Consider the following 14,887-nt stretch of genomic DNA (forward strand, 5'->3'; position numbering starts at 1 on the left):
AGGTTGGGTCTACATCACAGAGGTATGTGCAGTTAGAAATTCCGAGAATGTGCAGTTAAAATTTACTGTAACAATTGACAGTCAAAGCTTTAAAAACATTAACAGATGCGAATCCCAGAAACCCCTTACCGCGCACCCTGCAACATGCAGTAGTGCACACAGACAGTTTCCTCAGCAAATCACACACAGTAAGCAGGAAAGCGAGTAGCCTCATGGGCTTGCTCAATCTACAAGTCGGCTGTGGGTCTGCATCGCTATGAGAAAGATATAGCTGTCGGGAGGGGAACTGGACTGCTTATCCCCCCAAAATGGCATCAGATTACAGCCGCAACGGAGTGATGGAAAAATGGTGCTCCTTTCTATAGCTACCATGTGGAAGAAGCCCTGAGGTCGGGGTTTTCCTCACAGAGGTATGTGCAGTTAGAATTTATGAGTATGTGCAGTTAGATATTATGAGTATGTGCAGTTCAAATTACCAGTAAAAATTGAGAGTCAAAGCTTTGAAAACGTCAACAGATGCGAAGCCCAGAAACCACTTACCGTGCACACTACAACATGCAGTAGTGCAATCAGCTATTTGCCTCAGCAAAAAACACACAATAAGTAGAAAAGCGGGTAGCAGCAGAGGCTTGCTCTATCTACAAGTCCACTGCGCGTCTGTGTCGCCCTGAGCAAGATACAGCGACTGGGAGGGGAACTGGATTGCAAACTAACCCAAAATGGCGTCAGGTTCGAGCTCAAATGGAGCGAAGAAAAAATGGCACTCTTTTTTTAAGCTACCATGCAGAAGACACCCTGAGTTCGGGTCTACCTCACAGAGGTATGTGCAGTTAGAAATTCTGAGTATGTGCAGTTAAAATTCACAGAAAAAAAATTGACAGTCAAATTGTTAAAAACATTAACAGATGCAGATCACAGGAACCCCTCACTGCATAATTTGCAACAAGAAGTATTGCACACAGATAGTTTCCTCAGCAAAGAATACACAGTAGCGGGTAGCCTCACAAACTTGCTCAATCTACAAGTCTGCTAAGCGTCCGCGTTGCCCTGAGCAAGCTATTGTGGATGTCAACTGGACTGCTTTCCCACCCAAAATGGTGTCAGGTTAGAGCCCCAACTGAGCGAAGGAAAAATGCCACTCCTTTCCAAATCTACCATGCAGAAGCCCTGAGGTCTGGTCTTCGTCAAAGAGGTAGGTGCAGTTAGAAATTACGAGTATGTGCAGTTAAAATTCAGAAAGTAAAAATTGGCAGAGTAAGCCTTAAAAACGTTAACAGATGCGAAGCCCAGAAACCTGTTACCGCACATCCTGCAACATGCAGTAGTGCACACATATAGTTCCCTTGGCAAAAAACACACATTAGCAGAAAAGTGGGTAGCAGAACTGGCTTGCTCAATCTACAATCCGCTGCGGGTCCGCATCACCGTGAGGAAGATATAGCGGCCGGTAGGATAACTGGAATGCTAAACCACCCAAAATGGCTTCAGGTGAGAGCCCTAATGGAGCAAAGGAAAAATGGCGCTTCTTTCTGGAGATACCAAGTGGAAGAAGCCTTGAGTTTCTGGTCTTCCAGACAGAGGTATGTGCAGGTAGAAATTACAATGAAAATTCACAATAAAAATTGACAGTCAAAGCATTAAAAACATTAACAGATGCAAAGCCCAGAAACCCCTTACAGCGTACCCTGCAACACGTAGTAGTGCAAAAAGATAGTTCCCTCAGCGAATAACACACAATAAGCAGAAAAGCGGGTAGCTCAATGTACAAGTCACCTGCGCATCCACGTCGCCGTGAGCAAGATAAAGCGTCTTGCAGGTTAGAGCCACAACAGAGTGAAGAAAAAATATCACTTCTTTCCCTAGCTACCACGCGGAAGAAGACCCAAGGTTGAGTCTTCCTCACAGAGGTATGTGCAGTTAGAAATTACAACGAGTATGTGCAGTTAAAATTCACTGTAAAAATTGACAGTCAAAGCGTTAAAAACTTTAACAGATGTGAAGACCAAAAACCCCACTACCGCGCACCCTGCAACACGCGGTAGTGCACACAGATAGTTTCCTCAGCAAAGAACACACCATAAGCAGAAAAGCAGGTAGCACCACGGGCTTGCCTAATCTACAAGTCGGCTGTGGGTCTGCTTCTCCATGAGCAAGATATAGCAGTCGGGAGGGGAACTGGACTGCTAATCCCTCCAAAATGGCAACAGATTACAGCCGCAATGGAGTGAAGGAAAAATGGTGCTCCTTTCCATAGCTACCATGTGGAAGAAGCCCCTAGGACGAGGTTTTCCTCACAGAGGTTTGTGCAGTTAGAAATTACGAGTAGGTGCAGTTAAAATTCCCTGTAAAAATTGACAGTCAAAGTGTTGAAAACGTTAACAGGTGCAAAGTCCAGAAACCACTTACCGCGCACCCTGCAACATGCAGTAGTGCACACAGATAGTTCCCGCAGCGAAAAACACACAATAAGCAGAAAAGCAGGTAGCAACACAGGCTTGCTCAATGTACAGGTCTGCTACACATCTGCGTCGCGGTGAGCAAGCTATAGCGGCCGGGAGGGGAACTGGACTGCTAACCCATCACAAATGGCATCAGGTTAGAGCCCCAACAGAGTGAAGGAATAACACGCAGTAGTGCAATCACCTATTTCCTCAGCAAAGAACATACAATAAGTAGAAAAGCGGGTAGCAGCATAGGCTTGCTCAATCTTCAAGTCCACTGCACGTCCGTGTCGCATTGAGCAAGACACAGCGACGGGGAGTGGAACTGGACTGCTAACCTACTCAAAATGGCATCAGGTTAGAGCCTCAACAGATTGAAGGAAAAATGTCACTTCATTCCAAAGCTACCACGCAGAAGAAGACCCAAGGTCGGGTCTTCCTCACAGAGGTATGTGCAGTTAGAAATTACAACGAGTATATGCAGTTAAAATTCACTGTAAAAATTGACAGTCATAGCGTTAATAAGGTTGATAGATGTGAAGCCAAGAAACCCCTTACCGTGCACCCTGCAACACGCAGTAGTGCACACGTAAAGTTTCCTCAGCAAAGAACACACAAGAAGCAGAAAAGAGGATAGCAACATGGGCTTGCTCAATCTACAAGTCGGCTGTGCATCCGGGTTGCCGTGAGCAAGATATAGCAGCTGGGATGTGAGCTGGACTGCTAACCCACCCAAAATGGTGTCAGGTTAGAGACCTATCTGAGCGAAGAGAAAATGGTGCTCCTTTCCAATCCTATCACACAGAAGAAGCCCCGAGGTCGGGTCTTCATCATAGAGATATGTGCAGTTAGAAAATATGAGTAGGTGCAGTTAAAATTGAGAAGGTTAAATTGGCAGTCTAAGTGTTAAGAATTTTAACAGATGCGAAGCCCAAAAACCCCTTACCGTGCACCCTGCAAAACGCAGTAGTGCACACCGATAGTTCCCACAGCGAAGAACACACAATAAGCAGAAAAGCGGGTAGCAACACAGGCTTGTTCAATGTACAAGTCCGCTACGCGTCCGCGTCGCCGTGAGCAAGGTAGAGGTGCCGGGAGGGGAACTGGACTGCTAACCCATCACAAATGGCATCAGGTTAGAGCCCCAACAGAGTGAAGGAATAATGTCACTTGGTTCCAAAGCTACCACGGGGAAGAAGACCCGAGGTCGGGTCTTCCTCACAGAGGTATGTGCAGTTAGAAATTACAACAAGAATGTACAGTTAAAATTCACAGTAAAAATTGACAGTCAAAGCGTTAAAAACTTTAACAGATGTGAAGCCCAGAAAGCCCTCACCACGCACCCTGCAACATGCAGTAGTGCACACAGATAGTTTCCTCAGCAAAGAACGCACAAGAAGCAGAAAAGAGGATAGCAGCACAGGCTTGCTCAATGAATAAGTCTGCTGCACATCCGCATCGCCGTGAGCAAGATATAGCAGCCGTGAGGGTAACTGGACTGCTAACCCATCCAAAATGGCATCAGGTTAGAGCCCCAACAGAGTGAAGGAATAATGTCACTTGGTTCCAAAGCTACCACGGGGAAGAAGACCCGAGGCCGGGTCTTCCTCACCGAGATATATGCAGTTAGAAATGACAGCGAGAATGTGCAGTTAGAATTCACTAAAAATTGACAGTTTAAGCGTTAAAAATGTTAACAAATGTGACGTCCAGAATCCCCGTCCTGTGCAACACGCAGTAGTGCACACAGATAGTTCCCTCAACAAAGAACACACAATAAGCAGAAAAGCGGGTATCAGCAAGGGCTTGCTCAATCAACAAGTCCGCTGACGGTCAGAGTCGCCGTGAGCATGATATAGCGGCCGAGAGGGGAACTAGACTGATAACACACCCAAGATGGCATCAGGTTAGGGACCCAACAGAGCAAAGGAAAATGGCACTCTTTTCCGAAGCTACCACACGAAAGAAGCCATGAGTTTGGGTCTTCCTCACAGAGGTATGTGTAGTTAAAAATTACAAAGAGTATGTTCAGTTAAAATTTATGTTGTACTTACACTTCCTGCTGCTCAGCCAGTATGCATGAGTATGTGTGTATGGAATGTTGGAATGCGTGATGACTGTGTAGAATGTTGGTGTGCCTGGGGGACTGGAGGAATGACAGTTGGAGGAGTAGGCTGAGCAGCAAAGATGCAGCTCTTGGTGGGATCTTGAATTAGCCTGCTTAACATATTTACTTGGGATCTTGAGATCCTGAACTTGTAACTACCATCTTGAACTAACTTGTAACTTACCAATAAACTTCTACTTGAACTTACCTCGTGACTACAATCCATCTTTTCTACATTGGCGACGATCTGGAAGAAACCCTGCGTGACAAGACTACTGAAGGTTAAGATACTGATATTTTTATCGAACTGTATGGATTGAAGAAACTACTCGACGAAAAGAAACTTAAAAATCAAGGAAAAGAACGCCCTCGTAAATCCCACCAGTGTCCTTCACCATCTGGACAGCCTACCCAGGGCGCTTCACATTCCTTATGGCTTTATACTTCAAAAGAAACGGATACATCGCTGATCAGTAGACATCAAGGTCTGGCATATTTTTTATGTTGGCTACATTATTGGACTTTCAGAATTATTCGGAGACAGTGGTTAAGAGCACAAAATGTATGGCAATGTTTTGATCAACTGTTATCAACAGAAGACACGGTTGTGAGGAGTGTTTAAAGTGACGCTTTGGTGAGGCGAGATCTGCACAGCGAGCACTTTATTTAAGGCGTGATTAACACAACGCTTTGGATGAGGCGAGATCCACACTGCGAGCACTTTGTGTAAGGAGTCCTTGGTGCGGTGCTTTGGGTGAGGCGACAACTGCACTGTACGGTATTATTTTGTTTTTATCTTTGCTTCCTGTACCGAAGGCATGAGGTTATGGACAGATGGAGGTAAGCCCAATTTTTGAATTTCATTGTGGGCCCCAGCCGTTTTCCCCTACATGTGACAGTTCATCGACCAATTTAAATCACTACATCGCGCGCTCGCCTTGTGTGTGGACATTGCGCGTGCAGCCTTACCGCGTTCCTGTGTCCAGCGAAGCTGCTGTGCTTCCTCTGTGACGTTTGCTGGTCTCCGAGGTTCTAATGCATTACGCTTTGCAGCACGGTGGTGCCGGGAGCCATCCTGCACGGCGTCACCGGTGCGTGCCTCCATTTTCTGTTTGGCGCTCTCCTTCGTGCCCAGCAATTTCACGCACAATGTGATGTCTGCCAACCACGTTTCTTTTGCGTGTCAATAAAGTTATTTTGACCGTTGACTCCATGCAACACCGAGGAATTGGATTGCTGTCAGCTTCATTATCTTGCTCCGTAGCTCTTCGCATTCTTTCAAAGTTAGCACTCTTGCGCTGTGCTCTCGTTGTGATGTCCACGTTCTTTACAGCATATTGACAGTTTTTGTGAACACTGATGTTTTGAAGTCAAGCCACGCTACTCACCGGAAATGTCTAGATGAGGCGAATTGGACTTAAATCGGCGTGGGACAGTTCGTGCCTTTTCGGGTGAGAGAGTTCGCTCACCGGCGTTTGTTCTTCCTTTCTTATAGATAGTCATCTGCCATGAGTTTTGAACTACGATTTAATTTGCTTGTAATGGCTTATGTTTTGTTTTAATGACATTCTAAGGTGTTTGACAAGTGTGTGTAAGGGGAGGTGTACTTCAGTTTCATCTTATTTAGTACACCAGGTAATCTGTTATTTACACTGTGTTTTGTTCTATCTTTACTCATATTTTAATTGAGTTGTTGCATATGTGGTATGCATTTAGTGTGAGCTTTATTTGCTAATGTTATGGCCGATCTAGTTATCTTCAGGGCACTATGCTTAGATGTTTCCTTTAGGGTAGCTGTGTATTAGAGCTGGTCTCTATATACTTGTTTTTATCTTTCGGTGTGGGTGGTGCGCACACCCTTTACACTGATTTCACCTTTTACAGCATGTGTGCCTAATTTTTGTGAAGATTGTTTGCCTAGTAGTGTGGGTCGTTTACCCATTTTACACTTGCATTACCCGTATAATTTCTAGCGGTGTGGGTTACTTTTCCTTTACACCTATATTTTTGTTTTGTTTTCCCTGCATACTTGTGCAGTTGGTGGTTTAGCCAAGTATTGTAACATGTAGTGCGCAATGGGCAGTGTACCCTTTTCTTAAATTTTTAGTGCGCATTGGGCTGTGTTTCCCATACATTATATATTTTGGAGCGCAATGGGCAGTGTATCCTTTTCTAAAATTTATGGTGCGCAATGGGCCGTGTTCCCTATATATTATATATATTTTGTCTGTTTTTTTGGTGCGCAATGGGCAGTGTACCCTATAATTGTTTATTTTGTATGCATTTAAGTAAATGCATTGAGTTTTCCATAGTGTTCCTTATATGGTTGTGGCGTGTAGAACAGTGTGATTGGTTTGGAATTTACACTCCGCGGGTGTCCTCCATTCTCCAAGTCCTACACTTTGTCCTCTTTAGTGCGTGGTGTGTTGAAGTGGGTGACTAGTTGGGTTATATTCTTTATTGGTATCAACTCTTCTCCCAACCTTGCACAGTATTTCCATGCTAAAATTGAATTTAATATAGTGGTTTAGAGGATAGCCTTCTTCCTATTCTCGTTTTCCATCTGAAAATCTTATTTCCATGTGAATTGCTAATATGTTTCCCTCTTTATCTCATATTTGCAGTTTCTCATTTATTCCAATTTCTGGATTCTTCTTCTTTATGTTTCCAAGGGAAGGGGATGTGCTATGTTATGTTCGTATTTTCTCATTTGCACTCTTTTCCTTGCTGTATACTTTCGCTCACTTTTCCATTCTCTGTTCTTTTGCAATACGTACCTATTTTCTTGCAGCTTCAATGTTCTTCCTCATCTTGCATCCTTTCTTCACCTAAAATATTCTTTTGGTTGCAATGTTTCAACAAGCCCTCTGCATATGGGTGCTACCCTCTTAAAAGCTTGTTCTGTTTTTTAGTTCGTTGATTTCTCAAGGGAAGAGGATATGTTGTACTTACACTTCCTGCTGCTCAGCCAGTATGCATGAGTATGTGTGTATGGAATGTTGGAATGCGTGATGACTGTGTAGAATGTTGGTGTGCCTGGGGGACTGGAGGAATGACAGTTGGAGGAGTAGGCTGAGCAGCAAAGATGCAGCTCCTGGTGGGATCTTGAATTAGCCTGCTTAACATATTTACTTGGGATCTTGAGATCCTGAACTTGTAACTACCATCTTGAACTAACTTGTAACTTACCAATAAACTTCTACTTGAACTTACCTCGTGACTACAATCCATCTTTTCTACAATTTACTGTCAAAATTGGCACTCTAAGCGTTAAAAACATTAACAAATGCAAAGCCCAAAGACCCCTTATTGCTCACCCTACAGCATGCCAAAGTGCACACAGATAGTTCTCTCAGCAAAGAACACACAATAAGTAGAAAAGCAGCTAGCAGCATGGGCTTGCTCAATCTACAAGTCCACTGCTCGTCTGTGTCGCCATGAGCAACATATAGCGGCAGGAGGGGAACTGGACTGCTAAGTGCTAACCAGCCCAAAATGGAATCAGGTTAGAGCCCACTGGACCGAAGGAAAAATGGCGCTCCTTTCTGAAGCGACCACGTGGAAAAAGCCCAGGGGTCAGGTTTTCCAAACAGAGGTATGTGCAGTTAGAAATTACGAGTATGTGCAGTTAGAATTCTCAGTAAAAATTGATAGTCAAAGCTTTAAACACGTTAACAGATGTGAAGCACAGAAACCCCTTACCGCGCACCCTGCAACATGCAGTAGTGCACACAGTTAGTTCCCTCGGCAAAGAACACACAGTAAGCAGAAAAGCTGGTAGCAGCACAGGCTTGCTCAATCTTCAAGTCTGCTGTGCATCCGTATCACCGTGAGCAAGATATAGCACCCAGGAGAGGAACTGGACTGCTACCCACCCAAAATGGCATCAGGTTAGAGCCCCAACGAAGCGAAGGAAAAATGGCGCTCTTTTTCCAAGCTGCTACGTGGAAGGAGCCCCTAGGTCAGGTCTTCCTTGTAGAGGCATGTGTCGTTAGAAACTACAATGCATATGTGCAGTTAAAATTCACAGTGAAAATGTAGATTTTTCTAGTAATTATGACGCAAAGTCTTAATTTTATTAAAGAAACGGAGGTGAGTATTATGCTTTCTTATCTTGCTTTTATTTAATAGCAGCCAAGATAAGTAACCAGAAACTGCAGTTCCCAGGGGCTCAGGAACCAAACTGGCCAATGGGGACGTAGAAAACAGAAAACCTAAAGACCAATCATAGTATCCCTAACAATAAACGTCACAACTGACTGCGCAGCTTCCTCTTTTAGCTGACGAGCAGGTCAGATAAAGTCAGAAAATAGTGGAACAATTGCCAACACTAAGGAAAATGCCAAGGTCCATGAACAAGCCTCTTGAACCAAAGTTGACCAGGACTGGAGAGTCGCAGACGTCGGCGACGGTGACTCCGGAGTGGAAGAAGAGAAGCTCTGTGACGAAGAAGACCACTGTCGATGCTTGACTGGACGATCACGATGATGCAGGGGGCAAAGCCGGATTCGCTGAAGGGAGGGAGAACACATGTTAGTAGTGTAGTGGTGGGATAATACTCGCCTCCGTGTCTTTAATAAAATTAAGACTTTCCGTCATAATTACTAGGAAAATCTACATTTTATGGCAAGACCGGAGGCTCCTATTATGCTTGTTCAAAGCATATTAACCACCAAAGAAGCCACAGAGTCAATAGGTTTACAATAAAACATTCGAAAAACATTATCATTAGACCAGTCAGCTGATCTCAGAATGTCCTCGAGGCGGGAGCCTGCCCAAAAGGCCTTAGAGGCCATGGCTCCCCTGGTGGAATGAGCTCCGAAAACGGAGACGTCAATGCCTGCAAGGGACATGACCCAGCGAACCCAACGGGCAAGGGTAGCCGAGGAAACAGGGAGATGAGGTTTGCGGAAGGAAATGAGAAGTTGGGAATGGGAGGGCGTTCTGAGATTAGCAGTTCTTTGTTCATAGATCTTTAAACATTGACCAACACAAAGTTTGGGATGAGAGAGAAAATAGGGGTAAAACACAGAATTCAGATTGGTTTTGGTTCGTCTGTGAATCTGGAACACAACACCTGTAGGAGAGAATTGACGGCCTGAAATGTCCAAGGCCGTAACATCAGAAACATTTGATGGAAACAAGGCATAACAGCATAGTAAGTTTGGCAGAGAAAATTTTTAGGGAAAGGGAAGCATTATCTGGCCAATCAGAAAATAACTTAAGGACTACTGAAACATCCCATAAACTGAAATACTTAGCCAACGGAGGTTTGGAACAGCGAACTCCTTTCAACAGGCGGCAAATAAGGGGGTGTGAGCCTATTAGTTTGCCATCGAGAGGGGAATGATTGAGGGAAATAGCTGACCTATACAGGTTAACGGTCCTATAGGACTTATCCGCACTGGCTTCAGAGGCCAGAAAATTAACTACAAAGTTCAAAGGGGCTGAAAGGGGATCGATATGCCTTTCCAGACACCAGCTTACCCAAAGAGACCAAGCGGATTTGTACGCTCTTGAGGTTCCAGGGGCCCAGGCTTTGCTGATAAAGAGAGAAGATTCCTGCGAAATGAGGATGTCAACAGGGGAAGACCGGACACCTTCCAGGCAGATAGGACCAGAGAGTTGTTCAGGATAAGGCTGTGGGGGCAGCCGAGGGGATTGAGGAGAAGGTCTTCTCGTTCCGGGAGAAGAACTGGAAAATCCACTGCCATTTCCAGCAGAGACGGGAACCAAATCTGAGATTGCCAGAATGGGACTACCAGGACTATGGACGTCGACTGCCGGCGTACCTGAGAAAGAACACGATTGATCATAGGAAAGGGAGGAAAGGCATAATTGAGATGAAGGTGCAAAATCGGCTCTGTAACAATATCGGCCGAAAACCGGCTCTGACAAAGAGCTCGGCGGCACCCCCAAGCCCCGGGGGGCAGCGGGGGCCAGCCGAGCACTTTGCCAGGGCCGGTTTTGGTTCCCAGTCCGCCCCTGCATACCACAGCCTTACCGACTTATTGCTGAATGGGAGAGGCTGATTTGCTACACTTTTCACAGTCCCTTTGTGTTAAGTGATGTAATATTCATGGCAACACCCCCACTCTAACGATTTTGTTCCGGCACCATTTCCTCATTGGAGCTCAGACATCTAAATTATTAGTTTGGCTCTCATTACAAGTGGCCTCTTAATTCAGATTTTGCGCACAACAGCAGTTACAGGCTCCATCAGAATTATGAGATCTATTGTTTTTCACAGAGTTTTCAGCTGTTAGAGCTAACCAACATTTCTGTGTGCAAATCAAGAGGAACACAGGGAATTGCTATGGCAATCTGAGCTAGAATTACAGATCCCCCCAGTAATTCCTAAGTGAACCCTAAGGGTCCCACTTGCAATGCCCTGGATGTTCACCACCCTCAGAGATACCAGTATCCCCGTAATTGGTAGCTCAGAAGGTGGGGAAAATCCAAGTCATTTTATGAGCCACTTGTTATGAGGGCCTAAGAGCCAGATGTAAAAAAAATGTTTTTGGATTCCCTAATTGCAAATCTTTGTGATTCCCAATGAGGGAATCACAAAAAGGCATGCATGAAAGGGTGTAGTACACTTTCTGTGATTCCTACGGGGTCGTAAATTACCTACCTTATGAATAATAATGAGGTAGGTCGCAGACTTTACCTGTGATCGTGGGCCTTGGAGTCCAAGCGGCTCTCAGCGATGGTGTGTGCGTGTGCTTCGTGCAGCCTGAGCCCCTCGTGAGGATTGTCCTGTTATCGAGCACCTGGAGTCCAAGCGAGTCTCAGTGACGCTGTGTGCTTCGTACAGCCTGAGCCCTTCGTGAGGATAGTCCTGTTATCGTGCACCTGGAGTCCAAGTCAGTCTCAGAGACGCTGTGTGCGTGTGCTTTGTGCAGCTTGAGACCTTCGTGAGGATTGCCCTGTTATCCTGCACACCCGGAGTCCAAGTGAGTCTCAGCGACGCTGTGTACATGTGCTTCTTGCAGCCTGAGACCTTCTTAAGGATTGCCCTGTGATCGTGCACACCCGAAGCTCAAGGGAGTCTCAGCGACGCTAAGTGTGTGTGCCCTGTTGCAGCCTGAGATCTTCGTTATCATCACTGCCTGGAATCCACAAAGTCGCATCGGAGGCCCAAGTCGCGACAACAGGAGAAAAGAGCGAGGTCGCACCGCCCAGGTAACGTGTCACCGCCTGGGGCAGGTTGCAGGCTCGGAGAAAGATGCTCTCGGCCTCTCTCATTCTTGCAGCGCGAGCCTCGGCTTCAGGTCATATCGCGGCCTGTTCTTGCTGAGGAGTGGCAGTACCGGGGCCGAAGTGCGGAGCTGCACTTTGGTTTACACCATACCCGGGTTGGGGGCATATGTTGGCGGAAGCTGACCGCGAGTCAGTACGAGTGGTGGAGAGACCATCTAAATCACCGTGATTGGTGCTGGAGTGTATTACGCATTGCATTATTTCTGCATTACGAACTACCTGATTGTTGTATTACGCATTGCATTATTTCTGCATTACGAACTGCCTGATTTTTGCATTACATATTGCATTATTTCTGCATTATGAACTACCTAATTGTTGTGTTACGCATTGCATTATTTTGGCATTACGAACTGCTTGATTGTTGCAAAATGAACTGCATTATTTTTACATTGCGAAGTGCCTGATTCATACATTATGAACTGCACAGCATTGCATTAGGACTGCATTGGATCATCTAGAATTGCTTATTAGTATCGCCAGAACCTACAAGTGCTGGCTGGCCTAATAACAGGCCAGGAGGAATATTACAAATACGCATATGTTGGATTTATATTGTGTGGTCTCATCGTATATCTTTTTATATAAATATATACTTGTTTTTATGAAACTTGTGTGGAGTCCATTTGTGGTGTCATCATTGGGTTACTGAGAGCGTGGTTGCAAATACTTTACACACTTGCCTTGAAGATAAGCCTGGTTGCTCGTGCCAAGCTACCGAGGGGGTGAGCAGGGGCTATCTGAAAAGGTGTCCTTCCTTTCCCTGACGTGGAAGCAAGGGTCCCAACTTGGCCTAAGGTACCTACCTCAGCCAACTAGAGACCCCCAGTTCTAACAGGTGTGCTTAGACATTTTAATCTAAGGTGGTCTGCCCCTGCCTCCGAATTTAAACTATGGCAATTTAGGCATCTCTATTGATCAATTTTTACTGCTCCAAGATTCCAGGACAAGATCTACTAAATAATAATGCAATTCACTGAATTGCTAGGTTATTCAATAGCCTCATGAATGAGGAAAAGTCTTGCATTTTGTCTGGAAGAGTGGTATTTACTATTCACTAATTGCCTAAAGCCTTGTGCTTCCAACTTCTCTCATAGGTCAGTTGATCATCTGTCCTTGAAGTGGTGAGTTGGGAAATTGTAACCTCTTGCAAGAAATGCAAGATCAGTTTTTACTGTCAGTGAATGGAGTTAAACATGTGATATAAAATGTACACAAATGTATTCAAGTTGACTTATAAAGTTTGCCTTTCCTTATTCTGCAGGAGTTCAGGCTTCACAAACAATGGCGAACAGTGACTTGGTGCACATGGAAAAATATAAAACCAAAATCCTCAATGTTGGCCGAAAGCTATGTGTGGATCCAGCCTTGATTGCTGGCATCATTTCTCGTGAGACTCGTGCAGGGACTGGGCTCGTCAATGGATGGGGTGACAATGGAAATGCCTGGGGCTTAATGCAGGTACTGCTGTGATCACTCTCAAATGGTATCTCTTCAGGGCTGCCATGTTTTCAGAGTGGAATTGTCTGAGCAAGAGCTTTTAATGTGAAGTAAACAAAAGAATGCTGAAGGTAACAGACTCTCAAATAGAGCATCTAAAATGATGATACCTTGTTTTATACATATGAGTGAATTGCGTTTGCAAAACAAACGAAATCAAACCAAACCATGATGTGTTTTATATTTAAAGGAAGATGTGTATTAAAACTGTATTCTGCAAAATAAGAAGTTCAACATTAGAACAGTCATAAATTGAACATGATATATCATATGGACCACATATAAAAGATTTGTAGAATCTCTCTTCAAAGCATTTTCGCACAAAAAGAGAAACTCCCTTCCAATTCACTATCAAAGCAGGATACATTATGAAGAAAAGATTGCCCTCACCTTAATAGTAACTATCTTTGATTGCATAATGAAAAATTCCTCAAGTCTAGTGCTGGAATAGCTGGAATAGAGTGGGTCCCAGATGGATTCTGGTTCTGATAGCTGTTCTTGAGCCAGGAATCGGGTTGCAAGCCGCCCCTAGGAATTATCCTGCCTGTGTTCCAGTTAGCTTGCCGACATTAGGACATGCAGCAGTGCCCGCACATATAAAGTGTTTTGATGCAAGGAGCAGTGGCGGGTTCTACTCCACCTCGATATGCTGCATATGCTTCACTTCACAGACAATCTAATTTCTTTGGTCCATGTCTTGTCCTGGCTGGGTACAGTTTGTAGTCAAATCGGGAGCAGGCCCAACATTAAATGTGGTTGCCACACCCAACAGCCACCGAGAGAAACAGAGTACCCTACTGCTCTGTAACCTCACAGCTTGGTAGCAAGTAAATAGACTTTTTATTGTGTTTTTGCCTTTATCAGACTCTGGATCTATGCATGATCTATAGACGCAAGTATGCTCTGTAGAAATACATGGTATGTGTACAATCTAATAACCATTCTATAGAGACCACATAAATATTAAGGCCTGCAAAAGTGCATAACTTAATTACCATGGTGTAATTTACAGTCTATTATTATACTTCGCCCACAACTATCCAAAATGGTATGATAAACCTTGATCTCTTGGCCGAATGCCAGACCTGAAACTCTGTTATTTTGAGAATTCTAAGTTGTTATTGAGAACCAGTGCTGGGATGGGAATGTCTAGTGAATGCGATACAGTTGTGTCCGCTGCCGTGAGTACCCAGCTGCAAGTCTATGGTATCCTGTGTGTTGGGTTTTTTGACCCCCACCTCACACTAATCTAGTGTCTGAGTGAAGGCCTAGGCCTGTCCCTTGATGTGAGTCTGATCCTGGACCTGCAGCAGCGCACCAAGCATTTTCTGCATAGTGACAGATAACTATTGTCCCTGTAATGATTTCAAGCATGGGGCATGGTGGTGGCATTATCCTAGTGTGACCAGGCCTTTTTATCTGGGTCACAGGAGGGGTGGCATACTGGCCCACCTGTGTAAAGTTCCGCAACTACAGGTGTACCAGATCCCTGCGCTGATATGCAGAGCGCCTGTGTCTGCTGAAGAGGTGGCAAGGACACCACTGACAATCCTGTTTAATTGTGTTGTGGAACTAT

At 44.8% G+C, this 14,887-nt stretch overlaps 1 protein-coding gene across 1 annotated transcript in view; it reads left to right on the forward strand.

Annotated features, from left to right (window-relative positions):
- Positions 1–14,887, forward strand: part of LOC146805528 (lysozyme g-like) — a 70,326-nt gene that overhangs the window by 24,173 nt on the left and 31,266 nt on the right. The window contains exon 4 of the mRNA XM_085622790.1: positions 13,076–13,272. Within this exon, the coding sequence (XP_085478916.1) occupies positions 13,076–13,272 (197 nt within the window). The remainder of the gene's footprint in view (positions 1–13,075; positions 13,273–14,887) is intronic.

The sequence above is a fragment of the Triturus cristatus genome, chromosome 8 (assembly GCF_964204655.1).
Source record: "Triturus cristatus chromosome 8, aTriCri1.1, whole genome shotgun sequence".
Taxonomy (NCBI): Eukaryota; Metazoa; Chordata; class Amphibia; order Caudata; family Salamandridae; genus Triturus; species Triturus cristatus.